Source organism: Gobio gobio (genome assembly GCF_949357685.1).
Source record: "Gobio gobio genome assembly, chromosome: 5".
NCBI classification, from domain to species: Eukaryota; Metazoa; Chordata; class Actinopteri; order Cypriniformes; family Gobionidae; genus Gobio; species Gobio gobio.
Window position 1 is genome coordinate 6283889 of NC_137101.1, and position 23927 is coordinate 6307815.

Here is a 23927-nt window from a genome sequence, read left to right on the forward strand (position 1 = left end):
AATAAGCGCACAATTCTGACTTTTTTATAGTTATAAAATCGCAATTCTGACTTTTTTATAGTTATAAAATCGCAATTCTGAGAAAATGGTAAAAAAAAAAAAATCGGAATTGTTTGTTTAGCTATATCTCGAAATTCTGACTTTTTTCCTCAGAACTGTAATTATAACTCGCAATTCTGAGGAAATGTCAGAATTGTGAGATATAAAGCGTCAGTTGTTTAAAACAAGTAAACATTGCTCGTTTATATCTTGAAATTAAATCTTTTTCCCCCTCAGAACTGTGAGATATAAGCTATAGACAGAGATATAAACTCGCAATTCTGAGGAAAAGTCAGAATTGTGAGATATGAAGAAAAAAAGTTCAGAATTGCTAATTTATATCTTGAAATTCTGACTTTTTTTTTCTCAGAACTGTCATTAAAAAATCCAAATTAAACTCCCAATTATGAGAAAAAGGTCAGAATTTTGAGATATAAAGCGCATAATTGACTTTTTTCAGAACTTGTTAAAGTCCAAATTTGCAAGATATAAACTTGCAATTCTGAAGAAAAAAGTCAGAAATGTGAGATAAAGAGCACAATTGTTTAAAAAAGAAGTCAGAATTGTGAGATTATCTCAAAAATCTGACTTTTTTCAGGACTAGTTGTGTCCAAATTGCAAGATATAAACTAATATTTCTGAGAAAAAGGTCAGAATTGTGAGATACAGTATAAAGCTCCCAATAGTTAAAAAAAGTTAAATCTGCTTGTTTACATCTCGAAATTCGGATAGTTTCCCCTCAGAATTGTGAGATATACACTAGTTAAGGACAGAGATATAACTCGCAATTCTGAGGAAACAGTCAGGATTGTGAGATATAGGCCTAAAGCACACAATTGTAAAAAAAAAAAAAGTCAGAATTGCTAGTTTAACTAGTTATAAAGTCCAAATTGTGAGATATAAACTCGCAATTCTGAGAAAAAGGTCAGAATTGTGAGATATAAAGCGTCAATCGTTTAAAAAAGTAAAAATTGCTCGTTTATATCTAGAAATTCACCCCCGCACCCCCCTCCCTCAAAACTGAGATATAAACTCGCAATTCTGAGAAAAAGTCAGAATTTTGAGATATGAAGTGCACAATTGTAAAACAAAAACAAAAAACGTAATGTCAGCATTGCTAGTTTATATCTCGAAATTCTGACTTTTTTTCCTCAAAACTGTAATTATAAAGTCCAAATTAAACTCCAAATTCTGAGAAAAAGGTCAGAATTGTGAGATATAAAGTGCCCAAAATAGTTAAAAAAAATAAAATTTGCTCATTTATATCTTGAAATTCTGATTGTTTCCCCTCAGAACTGAGATAAACTAGTTATAGTTTAGATAACTAGTTTACATATTTGCTAGTCTGACCTTGTTCTCAGAATTGCGAGTTTATATCTCTGTCTATAACTAATTTATCTCAGAACTGAGATAAATTAGTTATAGACAGAGATATAAACTCGCAATTCTGAGAACAAGGTCAGAATTGTATAAAGCGCACAATTGTAAAAAAAAAAAAAAAAAGAAAAAAGAAAAAATGTCATATTTGCTAGTTTATATCTCAAAATTCTGAAAAAAATTTCAGAACTGTAAACTAGTTATAAAAGTCCAAATTGTGAGATATAAACTCGCAATTCTGAGGAAAAAGTCAGAAATGTGATATATAAAGAGCACAATTGTAAAAAAACTAAAAGTTCTCAAAATTCTGACTTTTTTCAGTACTAGTTATAAAGTCGAAATTGCAAGATACAAATCACATACATTCACATAAATAAATCACAATTCTGAGAAAAATGAAAGAAATATGAGATATAAAGTGTACAACTGTTTTTTTTTTTTAAAGAGTCAGAGTTGCGAGTTTATCTCAAAATTCAGACTTTTTTCAGAACTAGTTTTTTCTTTTTAAGAGTCAGAATTATGATAAAAGTCAGAATTAGTTTTTAAAAAATCTTTTAAATAGAATATCTCATTAAATCACTGGTATAAAATCATGATTAAAAGAAAGGTTTCAATAACAGATATCAAATAGGTTGACTGGGACAGAGCAGAGTGCCCGCATTTAAAGGGAACATAATGGGTTAATTTTGACTTGTGCAATTTATACACTTTATACGAACCACAAATACACAGACATTTGAATCGCAACAGCAAAAGAGCGCGAGGGAAATTCAACTGGGCTTTTATTTTGAAATTGTGCATCGCTCATCAGACATGACTCGTTTTTTGGGCGGTGCTTGTGACTTCACGTATAGGCGTCTCTTCTTCTCGCGCAGTTAGAGCACCGAGGAGGAGGAGGAGGGAAACAGAAAATGGCGGACGGTGTTGACCACATCGATATTTACGCTGATGTAGAAGAGGAATTTAATCAGGTTGGGTTTACTTTAAACATCTAGAGTTGCTTAATAATATATATCGTACGCGTTGCACGTACAGATTAAAGAGAGATCCATAGTATCGTGCAGTTCTCTCTGGGCAATTAGCCCGTCTGCTAACTAGCATCTAGCTGTCGAGCCGCGTTTGTGTATACGCGAATATAAAGGGTTAAACTGATAAATATCGTATCTGTAGTTATCTAACAAAATAATATCTGTTATATGTTAATATTTGCATGTGGAATGGGTGTTTGTGGCGCGAAAGGAAGTCAATGCGTCGCGTGTGTTCATTGTTTGTGGTCTCGTGCAACTATTGCAGGCCTAGCGCGAGGCAAAATATCGCGTCAAGGGGGCAGATTAATAGTTATGATTAATAAATGTCACCTCAAACGTGTTTACGCAGTATCAAACACTCTTAAGCTGAGCAGGTAGGCTGTTAAAGGTTTTATTTACGCACAGACGTGACGTTGGGCCGGTAATTTTAATACAATTCATCAGTTTCGGAAGCAGGAGTTCATATTTTAGGGATGCAGATTGAGCACAAGATTTATTTATTAGTAGTATTTGCTTTTATGGTTTACTCATTGTGTGTTTTTAAAATATGTTTAATGTATTTTCATAAAGGGGCCATATTCTAAATATGTATTTTATTACACTTATTTAAAAATATATATATACATTTTCTGTTTATTTATGTTATCTATAGTACTGTAAATTATGCTTTATTCCTTACAATGTTGGTCACTTCAGTATTATTACGTTTTGTTTAAAACACAACAAAATTAATAACTATTAGTACCTAAATGAGTATATTTTTTCTGAAATGTGTTGTTGATGTGACATGGCATTTTCACTGTCACACAAAATAAAAAGTAATATAATTAGTATTGTCGTCATTTAAAATGCAGAAAATGGTTAAACGTTTCTTTCTTACGTGGACCTGTTGATATAAAAACTATTTAAAATTGAGCCAAATCTCAAAATTGACTGTCTCAGGCATGGTTCAATAAGTTACAACTTTTATAAATGAACAAGTAAAGCATTCAAATGGTTAATAAATACCTCATGCATAATTTTTCAAGTGTCTATTTTATTAAATGACACTCATTTTTTTCATCCCTATATTTCTAAAAGCATTTTGTCCTCCGTTGTGACACCATATCCTGATTTTAAATCAGGCAATTCCATTGACAAGTTTATTTGGTTGAAGGATCCCATTCGAGGTCATGTTACTGTGAAGCCCATGTTAAAGTTTTGTCTCAGAATTGTAAAAATATTACACTTTTTTTGGAGCTGCTATAAATGTGTTAATGTCCTTTGGTGCGACATCCCTTTTGTGTCACAAATGTTCAAAAAACAGTGAAAGATTTCACAAAGTTAGTGACCCCTCATATTTTCTCAAACATCTGTCTTCACACTACATAATAATAAAAAAAAAAAAAAAGCATTTTTCATGTTTGTCTTTCCCTTATACAGGAATCAGATTATCCTGTTCATGACCAGATTGACCTGTATGATGATGTCATCTCGCCATCTGCCAACAACGGGGACGCACCTGAGGACCGAGATTACCTGGATAACCTGCCTGCACCTGGAGGCAATGAGGGCTCCAAAGGAGCTCCACCGAACGTCGTCTACACCTACACTGGCAAAAGAATCGCTCTGTACATAGGCAACCTCACATGGGTTAGTCTCATTACCTCTTCATTTACAAAATATCTAGACATATAATCAGTGGCATCTCCGCAATATATTATAATCTACACTACTGGGAATAATTTGGAAATGTGTTTTATGCTCATCAAAGCTGCATTGATTTGAACAAAATACAGTGAAAACAGCAATATTGTGAAATACTGAAATTTAAGAGAAGTTTTCTATTTGAATATGTTGTAATGTAATTTATTCCTGTGATCAAAGCTGAATTTTCATCATTACTCCAGTCTTCAGTGTCACATGATCCTTCAGAAATCATTCTATGATTTGATGCTCAAGAATCGGATATAATGCCCAATAAAATATATATATATTTTTATTGGCAACGCACTATTCCACATCCACGCTATTGTCCATCAAACAAATGTGTCAGCTGAGTACTACGAAAACATGCATAAAACCATGGTTTTACAACGAATAAAACCAAAACAATAATTAATAAATAAATAAAACGGGGTTAGTGTAGTAATTCCATGGTAACCACAAATCAACCCTGGTTTTGCTTTAAATCCATAGTTTAATTATGGTGTAGGAGTGGTTATGCAAATGGTTATATATTTATGCCAAAATATATGGATTTACTATAATAAAAACATGGTTAATTTTCGTAAGTGTATTTCTGTGCTATACATTGTGTGCAAAAAAGCTACTAAGCAAAAAACAGTTTAAAACCCTTACATTAAAATGATATTAAAGGTGCGCTATGTAAAAAAAAAAATCAGTAAAATATCCAAAAACGACAAGGCCAACGTTATATATTTTGTTCAGTTGAGTACTTAAAATATCCCAAATGTTTCCAACTAGGGCCCAGTGACAGCAGATGTAAGTAAGCTATTAGCTAACTCTGGTGTAATTACTATTAATTGTGCATTGTCCCTGTAAAAATAAACAATAAAGTAAAGTAACTATTTGTAAATTGTGAGAAAATTGCTATTTTAACCAAGGAACCGGGACGTGTGAGGGAGTCGCCTGTTGATGGCGTCATATCTGCGTTACCCTCGGTTTCTGGTTTTATTCTGCAGAAACGCTTTACTCTCACTGCAGTGTGAACAAGTGTCATAGCAGCCGCTGAGAGAACGCTCAGAGTAACGCCATAACATCATTATCAACACACTCAGATGTGTCTAATATGATACAGAGCTGCGTTACCTCATACTCATGACCGGAAATGTCGCTGACAACTGTGGCATAATAAAAGTCCCGCTGCTCGTGAGGCGTGTGTTGTGTTTATCTTATTAATAATCGCTCCAGCGGTTCCTCAGCTCCACAACACTCGGTCCTGCTCTGCTTCACACTACAGTAACGTTAATAATCTCATCCATGAACATGATTTCTGTCCGACTCCTATCCCGATTCTTTCCCACCGGCTGTGAGGTGAAGACCACATGTCCCAAGATTCTGCACTCAAACTTGCCGTTATAAAACTACGCCTTTGTTTTGAACAGGCGACCTCTAGCGGACGGAAAAGTATCATAGTGCAGCTTTAAAGAAAACAAAAACGCAAACTCTGTGAGACTAGATAAGAGGAATGCTCTGCAGGAACACACACGCTCATTATGGACACCTGTTACTGTTATATCTTTATCCTGTAAATAGACTTCAATTACATTTATATTCCAAATACATGCTGTTGTTCCTTAACAGTTAGTACTCTTATAAAATGCTTGAATTACGTGTTGACTTAAGCATCCAACAGCAGATTTTTCCGCTAAATGGATGTTTTTGCGCTGAATATTAATTGTCTCCCTCTGTACTGCATTCTGTCTGTTTGACGCGCATGCTTTCGTCTTTACAGTGGACCACTGATGAAGATTTGACAGATGCTATTCGCTCCATAGGCATCAATGATGTGCTGGAGATAAAGTTTTTTGAGAATAGAGCAAATGGCCAGTCAAAGGGGTAAGTCAAATCTGTTCTGTCTTTCGACTACATGGGTTTCTAGTTATCTGCATCGAACATTTAACAACACGTATTGGTTGACCTATATCTTTTTGAAACCTTGTGTTTTGGAGTGACTTTATAGTATCCGCTTGTTAAGTCGTGACGTAAGGAACACCGTTTCTGGGTCCAAGCCTCAATTAGTTTCACTTGAGAATGCCATTGACGGCTGTTTATGAGCGCTATTTATTCATATTAAACGTCAAACATTTTAAAAACTTAGTCTACACAACAGTTTCTGCTCACAGCGTCACAGACATTCATATTTTAACGATTTATAAAAAATGGATCACTGTCTGAGCATCTGGAATTTTTGTATGGAGATAAAGGTTATAATTTTTTTTGTAGTATTACACCATATTGTATGTGTATATTACCACCGTTTGTTGTTTTTCTTGTGGTATGAGAGCGTTTCGATCCGGAAGCTCTGCTGCGTGACGTCAGACTTAACAACCGGATAGTTTTATTAGACATTTCAGATATATTTGCAAAATATATGACCAGCCTCTGTGATTTACACTGTGTCTCCCTTTAGCTGACCTTGCACCTGCATAACAATATTAAGCTCTTCTTTTAGCCTTCAAGATATGGGTAACAAACACTGCACAATGAGACTGTAGGTCTCAATGAGACTTGCACCTGCATAATAGTAATCTCTTCTTTGTCCTTCAGCATGTGATAAATGTGTCAAAACAGACCATGCCACAAATAGGGAGTAGCTAGAAGATTCGATAACTGTGGATGAGCTAATTAAAAAGAGTTTGAAAGGACCCAGCTGTATGTTTTTAGGTAGACTGTCTGAAGATGAAGAGGCAAACAGCTGTATATGAGGATATTGGTCAAAAACCGTATAAAAATGAGTTATGAGTAGGGGTGTGACAAGATCTCGTGCCACTAAACTGTGACGAGATTTCTCGTCGAGTTGAAAGCTGTCTCGTGTCATATTGTAATGACTAGTGTGAGGGTGAAGTTAGGATAGAATATGCCAACACTACGTTTACATTACGCCTCCAATCTAGTTTGGCTTTTATAGTAATAAAAACAATTTAATTCAGGTGGATAATAGTCACTTCAATTCCATCAGTTCACCCAACACGAGCGGTTCCGAGTCGTACATAGTGCACAGCACTGATCACATGTCGAGAAGACGAGCACTCGCATTGAGCGTGTTACGAGTGTGTGTGTGTGTGTGTTACATAGTGAACTGGACCGTGGCGGAGGATTCGTTGCGCAGCAGAAGCATCAGACTTATATTTGAAAATACGCATTAAGCACCACCAGTACTATTCCCTGGGAATGCTATTCCAAGAGTACACATGATCGTGAAAGTAAATGCGAGCGCGCATTCAAACGTGATTTCAATACGTTACCGCTGTTTGAAAGCGGCTCCCTGAGTCAAGCGAATATCTCCCAATATATAAGCTATCTCGTTGTAACCATCTCTTAGCTCTGTATCATGCTTGAAGAAAAATGTGGTCTCTATTTGCACTTTGAATATTGAGTAGGCCTACTTTGATTATGGCATTATGGTTATTGTTTGCACTTAATATCTATGTTTGTGGGAAGGAGCTCACTTAGGAGGTCAAAAGAAGCTCATGTGCAGTTCTACGGTCAGAAGAGACAGTCATACAGGAGAGAAGCCAGTCAGTTGAGTTTTTGGCAAAACCTTTACAGTGCTTGAGTATTGTTGTATTTTTACTTCACATGATAATTCATACTCAGAAAGTAGAACTGAAATTACATTCATTACAAGATGATGAGTTGAAACATTTCAAATGAATGCACCTGCAAACAATTTTTCTAGCATTTCATCATTGAGGATTTCTTAAATACTATGTAAAAATCTTGTCTCGTTCTTGTGAACCCAATCTCGTCTCGTGAGAAGTCTCATCACACCCCTAGTTAGGAGTTTAATCATTCAATGTCCTGCATGTGTCTCTGCTTTGTCTCCATCAATAAAGTGTAAGCTTTGGCATCTGGATCTCTGACTCGAGTCATTTCTTGCAAAGAGAAGATTTTCTCCATGACAGCTACTCATCCGCTCTGTGCTCAACAGGTTTGCGCTTGTCTGCGTGGGTTCAGATTCCTCGTCCAGGAAGCTGATGGATCTGCTGTCTAAACGCGAGCTGCACGGACAAAACCCAATCGTCACTCCTTGCAACAAACAGTCGCTCAGCCAATTTGAGATGCAGTCCCGAAAAAGTAATTCGCAGATGATTCGACATGTTAATTTACTCAAATTTATTGACTGAACATGGTTTAGTCAGCTCACTTTTGTGCATGTGTGCTTAAACTGTTGGAAAATCTATTTTTGGCCACCCAGGCACACAGTCAGGACAAATGTCAGGAGAGGGGAAGGCTGGTCCTCCAGGAGGAGGTCGCAGTGGCTTTCCTCTCGGAAGGGGTCGTGGACGCTTTCCTGGCCAACCTGGCCCTGGTGGAGACCGCTTCCCTGGACCTGGTGGACCTGGCGGACCTCCGCCACACTTTCCAGGTACCAATCTAAAAATCAAGGTCCTAAACTGAGGTTTGTGAGGGAACTACAAAGAGTTATGAAATGCTATTATTTGACGTTGAGACAGCGGAAGATCAATCAATCATAAAAATAATCAACAGTCAAAATAAAGCACTTACTAAAAATGCTTAATAAAGTTAAAGCTGTAACTTTTTTTGGGTAAAAATGATCTGAAATCAATTTGTGGATGCTGCAGGTGGACGATCGTTTGTGACCTTTTCTTACAGCAGCTGGAATGTAATTAAACATGTAATTTTGGTTGCGGCTTGTAATCCATAAAGTTCAAAACGACAATCATCAGTGACAACTGGTGCGTTGATAGACAACCCAAACATACACCTCAAAACATTAGATTCTTCCGCGCTGAGGTGCCGATGCCCAACCCATGTAAAGATAATTCTGTTTGAACCCTGAAATTGCAGTTATTTGCAGAAATGGCGACACAGGTGTAACTTACGAACTGCAGCTTTTAAACCATAACTTCAGCTGCATGTCATTTGACCAATGTCAGAGAACAGTTAAAATCTTAGGGCGTCTTCACACCTACCTTGTTTGGTCAGGATTTTCCGACTTTTCAGTTTGGTTCGAATCAAAATTACAGGTGTGAAACCTCCCCCTGACCACGGTCCGGACCAAACAGACGAAATTTGGTCCGACGAAAAGGTCGTCTCGGTCCGGATCAAACTGAACAAAGGTTCGGTTCGTTTCTAGTGTGAAAGCATTTTCTGTATGGTTCGGACTTTCAGACCATTTACAGGAAGTTCCTGTTTATGTTTAAATATTATAATGTTATTTTTAAATTCAATCTAGGCTACATTGATTATGAAAAGTGAAAATATGCGCAATATGTCAGTAGACAGAAGGTCAGAAATAATTTTGAATGAAATTTATGATTTTGCTTAGAAAGCCTTTCTTTAATGGGAATTTCATTTTGTATAAATTGTATCTTAATTTTAATCAACGTTTAATCAGATAATTGCCTGGATTTAATAAATAAGAAGCAAATAGTCTATAGCAGACAATAATCACGGGAACGATCACATGCTTTACACATGAACAGGAGGGTGTCTCAAATAAACCGAAACTCAGCAGCTACTTGCCTCACAAACATGAGAAATATGTGTATATAAAGCTTGAAATGTCCACTTTTAAACGTAACGAATAAAAAATAGTCAAGCAATGCGCACTGTTCAATAGCAACGATATTGGCAACGATATGCGTCCGTTCATTCATTCTTGTCAAAGACGCTGACGTCAGACGCACGTCCGTTTACAAACCAATGTCCAGATGCCGCCCACATAGATGATGATGAGTGGACGCAAGTGTGTCATGTAAAGTTCTTTAGCATGATTGCAATGTGAAACCAAACCAAAACTAACCGAATGTATAAAAAGTATCAAAACATGAACTTCGGTTCAGACCTTGGTGCAGACTTTCAGGTGTGAAAACGTCCTTAATCTCAGGAGGACTTAAAGAAAATATTTTGGGTTGAGAAAACTGTTTGGGAATCCCTGCCCCGCTTTCACATGCAAGTTGTCAATTATTTTTCAAACCGCCCACTTGCAGGTATGCAAGGACCACCGCGCCCTCCCTCTGGCCCACCCGGGCCTCCCGGACCCCCTGGCCCCCCTCCACCTGGACAAGGTCTGCTGCCGCCTCTCGGCGGACCCCCTCACAGAGGAGACCGCCCTCCTCCACCTGTCCTTTTTCCTGGTCAGTTTGGTCAACCTCCAATGGGTCCGATGCCTCCTGGCCCGCCGCCACCAGGATACGGGCCTCCCCCAGGTCCCCCTCCACCTCAACAAGGTCCTCCCCCTCCCGGACCCTTCCCACCCCGTCCCCCTGGGCCCTTAGGACCCCCACTTGGCCTCGCACCTCCACCACACATGCAGGGACCCCCACCCGGAGGTCCGCCACCAGCTCCTCACGTTAACCCAGCCTTTTTCCCTCCACCTGGAAACAACAACATGCCACCGTCCGACGGCAGGGGCCCTCCACCCGGCGACCCCTACGGCCGCCCTCCTCCCTATGACAGAGACTACGGCCCTGGTGGCAGGTAATAAACACCTCACCTTCACTGTACTGTAATTCTCACCCTCTCATATCTGTGGAAACTGAGTTGTCCCGTTTGTTAGACTAGACTAATTTTTATTTATTTATAAATTGAGAAATTGATATAGCGATTTAAAATGAGGGAGTTATTTTTATTTTTTTGGTTGTTAGTTTTGTTGTTTTTAACCCGCAGGTTTGTTGTGCTTGTAGGGCTGCACAATTTAGACATTTTGGGATTGCCATAACTATAACGGCAATAAGAAGAATATTTTTGTTTATTATTATTACTAAATTTTGTGTAAAGCTGCTCTCTTCGCCCTGAAGCACGCAGTGCATGTATTTAATTAAATCTCAGCTTTTGAGTTTTGATAATCCAATGCAATATTGTTTTTATTCCAATTAATCGTGCAGCCCTACTATATACTATTAACTCCAGAATTGGGCAATAATGGTTAAAAAAGTGAAATGTATAGCCTCAAACTGACCCAGAATCTCCTCTCTGGCCTTTCTTCAGTAACTTCAGACCCCCTGTAATATGTGGCTTTGAGCCCTGGATAAACGAGGGGTTGGTTGATGTGAAAAACTCTGGCCAGCACTTGCACAATACAAGTGATCAAGGGTTAGTGATGTACCCGTCCGCTGAGACCAGGATCCCGAAATGGGACCTTCGTTTCAGGCTTGAGTGTTGAGTGTGCGGCATTTCTGCAGTGATTTTTCTACTAGTGATGCACCGAAACACAGAAAACGAAATCCAAATATTAAGTGACAGTAATTGAACTTTATGCTGTTCAGGGTCTCGTGTTCTCAGGTGATGAATGAGTCCTAGTAAAGTTATTCTGCAACAAATTTTAAATATTTCTACATAATTTTTGGTCATGGTAAAATGCATCCCCACAGTTTATCCGTGTTGTGTGCACATAATAGATGCTTACACAATCAAAACTGTTTCAAACTATTATTTTGGCCGTTTCGGCCCGAAACCAAACAATTTTTTTTTTCTTACCGTTTCGGCTGAATATATATTTTCTGGCCAAAATTTTGGTGCATCGCTAATTTTTAACGTGATGCAATATAATTCCGCATTAACAGCACTGCTGCACTTTGTGTGAAATTGGTCCCCGGTGCATTTTGCTTTATTCTGTCTTTTAGTTTGCGTATCTTAATGCAACTGTTTTTTCTCTTTTAGGGACATGGATGCGTCTCGCACTCCTCTGAGCGAAGCAGAGTTTGAGGAGATCATGAATCGTAACCGAGCAATCTCCAGCAGTGCAATCTCGAGGGCTGTGTCGGATGCGAGCGCAGGTGCGAACATGATTGGTTTGTATAGTGGTAATTCAATTGTTTCTGTTTTTGCAGCTAATAAGTTATTTGAAATAAATCCTAGTATAAGATGTATCATTCCAAACCTTCCTTAAATGTTAAACATACTGGACTGCACTGTTTTATAATGTGAATAGTCAATGTTTCTTTTCAAAAATATGACTGATGTATTTAATGTATCCTCAATGCAATTTAGAAATGTCTAGTATAAATCTTAAAGGGTTACTTCAGCGATTAGCATTAAGCTTTGTATCAGTAGAAACCCCCGTAGTATATTCAAATTATGGTATTTTTCCCCCCTCATATCCCCCTGAGACGAGAGAATTATGCATTTTATTTCTGGAAAAAATCCTCAGATGACGCAAATATCGTCATTTTGTCATCTGAGGATTTTTTTGGCCAGAGGCTAAAGACTACAGGAGCTGTTCCGCATGTTATCAACCCGCCCACAGGGGAGGGATCTCACTCACAGAATGTAAATGTGCACGGCCGCTCTGCTCGGGCATTAATAACGGAGCGGTGCAGAGCAAAGTGAGTGATGAAATCTGACTCCTGATGCGTCTGTACCGTGCCTTTCGTTCGGCTCACTCACACTTTATTGAAAAGAAACGTTCAGTTTTTGTAGTGTCTATTCTCTAACTGAACGAAATGATTGTATTACTATATGAAAATCAAAACGATGTTGAGGCTGTGCCGCGAAAGTGGGCTAGTGATAACAAGTAGCCGTGGCTTTGGGAGTGGCCTGGTAGGGCAGCGAAGCAAGTGCATTCTGGGAGTTGTCTTTCATCCACATGAGACGAGTACTTTTCTCAGTCTAGAAGGCACCAAATTCAAAAATCTATTTTTTTACTACATAAATGACCCAGTTTAAATACACATTCATCTTCCCAGTGCTGAAGTATCCCTTTAAATGTCTCAATGTGTTAATTATATGACTTTAGTTATTCATGTTTTTCTCACCATGAACATGGCATTAAAAAAATATATATATTTTGCAGCTGATTACGGCAGCGCTATAGAGACTCTGGTGACGGCCATCTCTCTGATCAAGCAGTCGAAGGTTTCCGCTGATGACCGCTGCAAGGTTCTCATCAGCTCACTGCAGGATTGCTTGCATGGAATTGAATCCAAATCCTATGGATCTGTGTCGAGGTAAAGATCTTGTGGATCTGCATGGTATTTTTGTGGTTGGTGTGGAGGATAATTCACAATTTTTGCATGAGCTTTTATCTAACTTGTGTGTTAACTTTTTGCTGATGTAACAAACACCATGAGGGCAGGTAAAAATCAGGGATGGGAACCAAATAAGAATGAATGTGTTCTCAGTTCAATTCCTGGTAAAACTGACCAATAATATCAGAGCCTAAAGCCTAGTCCACAGGTATTTTTATAAACTGAGTTGTTTAAAAAGGAGTTTTTAAAAAAGTTTGCGTGTGGACCAACGGCTAGACCGCATAGAAAAAGCTGCGGTTTTGAAAATTCCCTTGTCGTGTGAACCTTCATGTTCCAGTCAAATCCAGATGGATAAAATGCAGTCCTTCCCTGTATTCCAATTTTTATTATTGCATGCATTTTCGGTTTGCGACAATACATTAGTGCATGGATTTGTTTCCATTTTGCATCACATTAAGTATTTGCATGCATTGTTTTCATTTGCAGCAATGATATTCATATTCTCTTTAATGCTTTTCACAGCAGACGGGAAAGGTCCAGGGAGAGGGACCACAGTCGCTCTCGTGAGAAGAACCGCCGGCACAAGTCTCGCAGCCGAGACCGGCACGAAGACTATTACCGGGAGCGGAGCCGCGAGAGAGACCGCCATCGCGAGCGAGACCGGGACCGCGAGAGAGACAGAGACCGCCACCGTTAGTTGGAGAGGAAGGTGTGTATTCTGTTTGTCTGTCTGTCTGTCTTTGTCTTTCTCCCTTTTCCTTCAGGATTCAGATGCGCTTGCATCTTAGCCTGCAGAGGTTGGGATATCACAGGTAGGTGATCAGAAAAAGGTGAGTCATTGAATCTACAATGTGACCACAAGTACTGTCATTTTCCCTTCGGCTAATCTATTTTTTTTTTCTCTTTTATTTTATGTATGTAGCAAGATCTGAGTACTCTGATCCTTTAAATTTGTGTACCTTGAAGCCATTTAAATGTGCAATATGAGCTCCAGCAACTATAAACTGTCCGGCACTGTTATAGAAAAAAAGCTAATTGTGTTGCGCACGATCCAGTTTGTCTTTTGGAGGGATTTTATGTGTATTGAAATGTTTAAAAAAAAAAAAAAACAATGCCTTTCATAAGCTATTGCACTTTAGTATCTGTCCATTTTAGCTTATTGAGATATGCTGCAAGTTATACGACTATGCCAATTTTGTTTATGTAATTGTAACTTCATATGAGGTCAAACTGAAAGCAACTTTTATCACACTGTGCCTAATTGACTAAGTGTTTGCCAGAAAAATTGAACATTCAGGATGTTGCATGTCTTTAGGGTTGCAATTATGAAATATAAATCCCACCTGTAATCATAAATGTGAAGAGAAATTGGTTGTAGTTGGATGAGAGAAAATGAATGTTTGTGTCCCACATTGAAACATTCACTGATTTCAGTGTATGAGCAAAATCATGTTTGTCAGGTTGTGCATTGACATTCCTGTAGGCAGATTTGATAATGACACAACAGTTTTTCTAGTGTTTGGTTCCTCTTTGAACTTAATGATGTGAAAAACAAATGAATGGAGTCAAATTGATCTGCTTCGGCACTTAAATACGTTTACTGTAGTCTTATGTCAGGTTGAGTTGTGCATGCCTGGTGTAGGCCATATCAAATTGTCATGTTGTGCTTTTATAATTGGAGTATTTAGTCTTGATCATCTGTACAGTATAATTTCAGACAAAACATTCTGAATGTCTTCTGTCAGAGCAAGTTAAATGTCTTTTACTGTGAAGGTTATTTCAGACGTCACTTTGTGCATCCTACTAGGTTTTTAGTACGTTTTTTCCATCTTAAAAGTTCATTTCTTATCTGAATTTGACATTTTTCTCATCAATGCGTTTTTCATTGGTTTTCCATGTTTGTTAATGTTACACCCTCTTAGTTACTTCAGATGTAGCAGTTCTTCACCATTTACACTTAACTCATTTGTTTTAACTGATAGAAAACTACAGATCTGTAATGTCAGAATGTAGCCCTACTGGGCAAATAAAACAAAGTATGCCTTGCATATTAATACATATTTCAGTGTGATTTATGAATGGTGAAGAACTGCTATAATGCTGTGAACATTTTTACGTTTAACTTTTTTGTTTTGTTTTTGTTTTCTTCTATCGGCAACCACTCATGTTTGTAAAGTTTTTCGTCTATATGGTTGTTTTGATTTTAATATGCAACAGGTATTTAATAAAACAGTCAGTATTTAAATTTATGAAGCATGTCCTCACTGGTCTTAGTAAAATTTCTGACTGAGACGCATTACTGTCACTGTCTCACTTGTGGCCTGTTGCTTCATAGCCCTGTGACTGTTTCCTCCAGGCTAAATTTGTTTGTATGTAAATGCCGAGGACACCATAATATCATGTGTGATCCATTGTGAGTGACATCACATACATTTAATTTGATACAGTATCATAACTGTCCATAGACAAATCTATGGAACTAAAACTGCAACAGAAGTCTCATTTTTAGTAAATCGGTTGCAATCATTGTAAAGGCATAAACTTAAGCTCAACTACGTTTGTCAATTTTGTTTCATGTAATTATGGCAAGAAACGCTTCCAAATTGTTCCAAAAAGAAAATATGAAATTGCCAATTAATCGGGTGTTTTTTTTTGTGTTTTTTGTTTTCCTCTGTATTATCAATTGTTAACTTTAATGTTCAATCTATAATTGCAGCAATACTAATCAGGGCAAGACTATGCCATTAGTGGCAGAATTTTTATTTCTTTTTTTGGATTCTTGCACTTTAATACGTGCTGCTTCTCTTATGCTGGGTTCAGACTACCCTATATCAGCCTGATTTTGGCACGATCTGTTTGACACGTAGGGTGTCAAGTTGGTTCGTAAATGGCAATGGGCATCAGAGATGCAAAATCGGCATGAGGAAAAGTTATAGTAGAGCACATTTTTGAGTCTGCTCAAGCTGTCGCATTCCGTCTTTTCATGTTTATTGCAATACCATACGAACACATGCAATCGCATGTCATAAAAGCAAGATGACAACAAAAGTTAGAACCGTAATTAAACTAAACTATACCTGTTCTATCTTCATACACTATATATTATCTGGCTCTGCATCTTAAAACAGTTTATATTATACAATACACTAGGAATGTGTACAAGGTTTTTTTTTAAAGTAAAGTTTTAAGTTTAAGTAAGGTTTTTCAAAATATTTAAAATAAAGAAAGTATTGCAATAAAATAAGTCTTTTTTCCCCCTTAACCTCTTGCTGTTCCTGTCGCCTAAGAATAGAATAACAAAAAACTGATGTGACAAGCCATCAGAACCGAACCGAAAACGTGGTTAAAAACCGAGGTGTGTATTGAACCGTGGACTAACTGTATTGTTGCATCCCTAGTAAATTCATCAACTAACCATTCAGAAACGGTCTGTCTCCATCTTTGTCCGACTCCGGTTTGAACATAAAGGGCTGAACAGTTTCTGATGTTTTCAGTGCTTGTCTGCGTGAGGTAACCGGAGCTGCTAACATGAGCTCTTGAAGCTCCGACCTTTTCTAGAAAGGGGGTGGGGAGCAGCAGCTCATTTGCATTTAAAGGGACACACAAACGTTTTTTGTTCACCCTTAAAAAGAGACAATTTTAACATGCTATAAAAGATCTGGGGTATTTTGAGCTATAACTTCACACTCACATGCTTGCGCGCTCTCACACTCACTCTGGGGAGACTTATTTTACATCTTGTAAAAAGGGGCCTTATAGGACCCTTTCGCCGCTTCGGAAGCCATTGTTTATCCCAGGGGTCTCCGAACTCGGTCCTGGAGGGCCACTGTCCTGCAGAGTTTAGCTCCAACCCCCAATTAAACACACCTGAACCAGTTAGTGTCTTACAAGGACCTAGTAAAACACTGAGTAACTGGTTCAAGTGTGTTTAATTGGGGGTTGGAGCTAAACACTGCAGGACAGTGGCCCTCCATGACCAAGTTTGGAGACCCCTGGTTTATGCTCGTTTCCAGAAGTCATTCAATAATTCCGCCTTCTCAATGAAATCGCGCACGTCGTCTAGTCTTGACATTTTTCTTTTCCACGACACAAAAATTTAGGAGTCAAAATGGCATAATCTTGACATAGTGACTATAGCATAACAGACAAAAATATTGTGTAGTCTGAACCCGGTATTAAAGGCCGATTTTAGATCCGGTGAGATTGAGTAAAGATTATGCACTGCACACTGAAGGATTTTAAAGCATGTGCTCCATGCGGAGAGCCCTGTTACATGGGATTTCTTGGGATATTTGGATGTAGTGCCCATCTGTATGGAGTTTATCTGTGGAAATGACTGTTTTCCCAGGTTATTTGTGTAGGTATTGTCTCAAGTAATGGTCCTGACATGGTATTTTCTGAACGGTTTAATCCCACTCCTTTCCTCTGTTCAGTATTGTGCTTTTATAAGAACTTGTTTTTGTAGTAGTTAACAGGTTGTATTAATTATTGTCATTCCAAACACAAACGAAACTGTGATTTTTATCCTTAATTCAGTGCGAGAATATCCATGTTTTAAAGTAAAATTTAATATTCATGAAATTTCTGTAGTAAAATGGGCTGAGACACCTATGAATATGACTATATTAAGACACAGGCTCATGTTTTCATATCTTCAGTATGATTTTTTTCATGTCAATTTTTCTTGTGACTAATAGAAGTTAAAAAGAGAATTAGTTGCTGAATTATTTGTCCAACCCTGTGTACTGTGACTCCAGTGTCCACCGAATCACTAGAATCAAGCTTGTCGTTCATTTGCGGTCTTTTCTTTTCTTTTTGTGTCAACTCAACTATACAAACTTAGTTTCTAGGTCAAATTATGCATAATCACGATTATAAATGATCATTGCATCTTAAAGATAAAATGCTTTTTGCGTCGAGGGTAATCACATTTGATGCTTATTCTCAGAGGTACAGTGGACACTGAATATTTGATTGTGCTTCACAAATTGTTCTCTATGGGGGTAATAAGATTTTTCCTGTTGTAGCAAAAATACTGAACTCGGTTAATTTAGTTTATTTATAATTGACTAGTTAACTGCTCTAAAGAAACTTAAATGATTGGATGATAGTTTGAATAAATCAGTAAGAGGCTAAATATTACTCATGATTGTTTTGGCAACAACGTTTGATTTATTCTATTTTTACTCCTTTTTTTAGAAATGAAAAATATTTGATTAGATGTAAATATGAAGTCTAAAATGAGCTGGATCACTTCTGCTTATAGAATTGATTTACCTGTAATCTTGATTTTGTGCAACAAGCAAAAAAAAACACACATTTACTATGAGTTAACCTTGTTTAAAGCCATAAGAGGTCATGTTTTACACCCAATGAGACAAACCAATCAGCCAATATAATGTCAAATCAGTATCATATTTCAGGCATTATACAATGTGAATTGCAAATGTTTAACTTCTAGATCTAGTTTATCCAATTCAACTGATAAAGAGTTTTTATTCCTATTCAAACGTATGTTTTTATCCTCATCTTATCCCAAACCTGTACTTTTTCATTAAAGAAGCTATAATGTGTCCTACTTTCAAATCTGCTGTTAACAAAACAGATGCTGATTTGCATGAATTTGTGTTGTTTGATTTGTCTCAGTGAGACTAAAAGCCCTTATATTTTCATATGACTTTTAATACATATTTTGCCAACTGGTTAACTCGTCTGAATTACAGTTTTGATGTGAGTTATTGTGCATCTATATCCTTTATAAGGTTTATATTTTTCATGGAAGAATAATAGTTGCTATTGACGATTAAGTAATCAGAGAAAATGAAGTATTTGCTCAGTTGTGGTGTTGAGTACATGTTTCATAGTTGTGCATGCCAATGTCTATGCTTTTGTGTCATCTCTTCACACTGTGTTGATTCCAGGGGCTTGTATGTCTTTAGCATTTCCAGTTATAATCACTGACTATGTTTACATGTGCACCAGAAATGTGATTATTTCCCATAATCAGGGTAAGATGACACGCGTAAACTACACCAGTTCATTATTCTGATTATTCGATAAGAATTTATTTAATGCCATTATTCACATACTCCATTTCAATGTTTTTGACTATCAATATATAGGACTTCCCGCTAACAGTCGACTAAATGTTATTCAATGAGAATAGGCTTAATCAAACTATTTTAATTAGTCTCTTAGTTGCAGGGAGAAACTCCAGGAAGTGAAGTTTGAATATTGTTGACTTTTTTTGATTTGAAGAAAAGTTAGATGGGAGGAAAAATTGTCAATTGTTTTTGTTCTCGCAACAAAAGTTTTACGAGCGAATGCTAATTTTTCAAGCGAATGCAAAAACAGTGAAATATTTTTTTTCTTCCACCATGTCCCTTTAGTGGCTCTGTAGAAAACACAAGTTTATTAATAAATGATCAATGTTCAGTCTCCTTCCAACACATTTATAGTCATTACTTTAGCCAGTGCGCTGCAGCAAGTTTATGCTTAATTTATATTTAAAGGCCCTTTTTTATTTTTATGGTTTATTATTTCTCTATAATGTAGAACAATGTTGCATATGTGACCCTGAACCACAAAACCAGTCATAAGTCGCATGGGTATACTTGACAATAGCCAACAATACATTGTATGGGTCAAAATTTGATTTTTCTTATGCCAAAAAACAGAATATTAAGTAAAGATCATGTTCCATGAACATAATTTGTTAATTTCCTACAGTAAAGGTCTCAAATGTATTATTATTAGTAATATGCATTGCTTAGGACTTCATTTGGACAACTTTAAAGGAGATTTTCTCCATATTTATTTATTTTGCACCCTCATATTCCAGATTTTCAAATAGTTGTATCTCATCCAAAGCTTATTTTTTTCATATAATGTGTAAATCTCAATTTAAAAAAAATTACTTGTATGACTGGTTTTGTGGTCCAGGGTCACACACATATTGCTTCTCAGCCTTGAAACTCAAATCCGCCCTCCAAGTATATATCTCAGTAAATTATCATAAAGGAATGATGACTAGTCAACTAGAAAAATCTTTAGTCAGGCAATCCTACTTCATTATTTAACATATTTAAGTCAACATTTTCTTAAGGACCCCAAATATGCACATGCGCGCTTTGATCAAAGTGGAATAGGTGCGATTTTTAAAAGTGTGTATTGCTATTTAAAATCAATTTGACTACGATTTATGGTTGCTACAGTTATTAGCTTTAATCGCATCCGTTTTAATTGCAATATTGCCTAAATCTCATTGCATTCACATTGAAGGGTGCATGTGAACATAGTCATTGTTCTCCCTGATATGCTTTTGTATCCAATTCTGTGCTAATGTGAAACCTAAATTACATTTAAGTATTATTACAATAATCAGTATGAAAACAAAATGCCCCTTAGGCTGATGCTGTTATCAAATTGACTTATCGTTTGCATGCCTGTGTATGTCTGGGACAGTCTGAGCGTGTGTAGATGTAGAGGGGAAAACAGCTGTGTGTGTTTCTGGGTTCTGTGCCCCAAAACAAACTGCCACCTTCGTTTTGACACCTTTCAGCTGAACGCAAGAGGAGGAGGAGAGACGTCAGGAGCAACGTGGACTCATCCCACAGCGTCCCGCATCGCAGAGCGCTGGACTCCGGGGACACTGCAGTTCTGTAAAATACGATATACTCACTCTTAATTCCCAACAGCTCTTGTTTTATTTTCTACTTTTATTTGGAAGTAGCTGTGTGCTAAAGTCAGTTCAGCTTCTTGACAAATTATTTGCCTGCTCATTCGAAACACAGAACAACTTTCCCACTGCTATAATGTTGTAAATTGTCAGTTAGCTAGCTTTGTTTTTATAGGATTTTTTTTTCTCCATGTTTCTCCCTCCCTTTCCCCTCGTCCATATAATGTTTGTAAGTGTCTTTTGCCTTGATTATTAAATAGAATCTGTGTTGTAATAAAGTGTGTACTGGGGTTGTTGCTTGTTCATAATTTAGGTTTATACTTGGTCTCCTTTTAGCCAACATTGTCAAACAGGACAAATATTTGGAAATGTGAACAATCATAATTATTTTTATTTTTTTTCTTTGCTTTCTATAAATGCTGTGCATTGTCCAGTTTTACCCAATTTCAAGAGGTTCCATACAATGGTGTCAAAAATATATAGAGGTTACGTTTTATTCATGGTCATTCGTGTTCATATTCCAAATTATTAATTCATGTAGGGTTTAATTTTTCCATAAAACTTGTCAGTGGTTTTCTTGATTGTAATTGGAGCTACACAACTGTTACACACGAATGTGTGTCCTCTAATTTGGGTAGTCGAGTTACCTTTAGAGCAAAATCTTTTGTAAATATTAATACAAAATACTCACATTTGTAATGTATCTGACACATGTACATTGCTTTCTGCATGTTCATATGTGTGTGTAAACGGTCCATATTGTAATTACTGTTTGATTCTGCTAGATTTAGTATTTAAGCTTGAAATTTATGGATTTATCTTCTAAAATATTCTCAACATGTCTGTCACTTGTAAAAAATGGGTAAATTTAAGATAAATTGTCTCAATTTTCACTTAAGGCAATGTTTGTAATAAGCAGTGTTGGCAACTAGTCTTATGTCAAATGACCAAATGCAAGTTCTTTATTTTGAAACGATGCATAAACCGATTTGAGGGATGCACTTGAACTATGGGGTGTGTGTCACACTGTGTGCATTGGTCAGTTTTCATCTGTTTGACAGATAAGATTCTTGTAAACTCAATTCCTCCATTGAGGCCTGTGGGCTTTTATTTAATGGTTATCAATGTAACCCGAGCAAGTCCAGTGTTAGTTTCTAGTGTGTTTTTGTGACTTGAATACTCTGGTGGATGAACGACCATAATGGGTTCCTGTTCCCTGGACTGAATCATCTGGACTGAGAGGTAAGTCCATTTTGCCGTGTGTGTGTGTGTATCTTGTAAAAGTTGGTACAGCTGTGTTTTTGTACTGTTTTTATAGACCCAAGCATTACAGATCTTTGAATGGACATTTGGTTTTAATATTGCTAATTGAAGTTAACCGCTAAACTATATTCAGGTCCTCTCTTATGCATTTTTCCTTCATTGTTCATAGACATTTTGGTGTGGTTCACACTACATAATTTTTATTAAATTCGTGATTTAATGTGGGCTACCTGATGTAATAAATTTAGTTACAATTTCAGGATTATTTTTGCCAGTCAATAAATTTTTCCCACAGTAGATTTGTCTTTTGTTTTCTTGTCCTGCATGTGTTTTTTGTGTCTAGTGCTTGGGAATATAAATAATAATTTGAATGCTTTTAATTATATATTTGAGATACATTTTTGGGAGAATTTAAAAGGTTGGAGTAAAAAAGAGCTTTGAAGGAAGAGACTATCATATTTAACAGTAAATGGCCATATGAGGGCGCCATTGAAACCTTGATTGAGATATAAACATGGTTTAAGCAATGGTATGTTTCGCCAACAAAAGCAGTTTCCTAGTGAAATAAGTCAACTTGTCTTCTAGACTAAATTATCAAATATTTGATGCAGCCTGTGGTCAGGTTAACTACATTTAGTCCTCAAAGTTGATGTGTTAGAAGCAGGAAAAATGGGCAAGCGTAAGGATTTGAGCGAGTTTGACAAGGGCCAAATTGTGACGGCTAGACGACTGGGTCAGAGCATCTCCAAAACTGCAGCTCTTGTGGGGTGAATACACAGAGCATCTCAGTTTGTGGTGTATGGGGCGGCACAGCCGCAGACCCGTCAGGGTGCCCATGCTGACCCCTGTCCACCGCCGAAAGCACCAACAGTGGCACGTGAGCATCAGAACTGGACCACAGAGCATTGGAAGAAGGTGGCCTGGTCTGATGAATTACGCTTTCTTTTACGTCACGTGGATGGCCGGGTGTGGGTGTGTGTGTGTGTGTGTGTGTGTGTGTGTGTGGCTTACCTGGGGAACACATGGCACAGGTGCACTATGGGGCGGAGGCAGTGATGCTTTGGGCAATGTTCTGCTGGGAAACCTTGGGTCCTGCCATCCATGTGGGTGTTACTTTGACACGCACCACCTGCCTCAGCATTGTTGAGACCATGTACAGCCTTTCATGGGAACGGTATTCCCTGGTGGTTGTGGCTCTTTCAGCAGATAATGCGTCGCCACAAAGCACAAATGCTTCAGGAATGGTTTGAGGAGCACAACAACGAGTTTGAGGTGTTGACTTGGCCTCCACATTTCCCAGATCTCAATTCAATCGAGCATCTGTGGAATGTGCCGAACAAACAAGTCCGATCCATGGAGGTCTACCTCGCAACTTATACCCCTTTTCCACCAGAATGAACCGGGTGCTAGTTCAGAGCCAGTGCTAGTGCCTGGTTCGACTGACGAGCCTTCTAAGAACCAGTTTGCCTTTCCTTACATCACTGTATACGTCTCATCTTTCTCAGCGAGGCAGCGGGAAACCCAAACACACCAGGCTTGTTCGAGATGCATTGGCGCTGCGCAGACCGATCAGCGTATTATGTCAAAACACAGCAAGAGCGATTAAAAAGCATAAGGAGACGTGTTCTCGTTGTACTTTGTCATGTGGCGATCGGTCTGCACAGCGCTGATGCATCTCGAACAAGCCTTCCATCAACAATGGAGAACGTTGCGTTACTATTGATGGACATGGCTTTGCGATCCTACAACGGCATCAAAACAGCGAATCCAACGCATTAGTTCAGCTCACCGTGATTTGTATAGATGGCGATTACAATCAAGATGCTATTAGCTCCATTAGCTATTTTCTTTAAAATGTCGGTCACAAGTTTGTGTTCGTCC

The 23927-nt window shown here is 37.7% G+C and overlaps 1 protein-coding gene across 12 annotated transcripts; it reads left to right on the forward strand.

Annotated features, from left to right (window-relative positions):
- The first annotated feature begins 2282 nt into the window (after positions 1 to 2282).
- On the forward strand, positions 2283 to 22342 carry cpsf6 (cleavage and polyadenylation specific factor 6). 12 transcript variants are annotated; one of them, XM_079817478.1, is made up of 11 exons: positions 2283 to 2387; positions 3867 to 4076; positions 5902 to 6005; positions 8101 to 8246; positions 8359 to 8538; positions 10127 to 10616; positions 11127 to 11231; positions 11799 to 11929; positions 12931 to 13084; positions 13628 to 13814; positions 20667 to 22342. In XM_079817478.1, exons 1-10 carry the CDS (start codon positions 2328 to 2330, stop codon positions 13800 to 13802), a joined length of 1755 nt encoding a protein of 584 aa, XP_079673604.1. In that variant the 5' UTR covers positions 2283 to 2327; the 3' UTR covers positions 13803 to 13814; positions 20667 to 22342. The 12 variants fall into 12 exon arrangements, with proteins under 12 accessions (XP_079673604.1, XP_079673610.1, XP_079673608.1 ...); XM_079817484.1 differs by having other exon boundaries at positions 11799 to 11914; XM_079817482.1 differs by having other exon boundaries at positions 8368 to 8538.
- The last annotated feature ends 1585 nt before the right edge of the window (positions 22343 to 23927 follow it).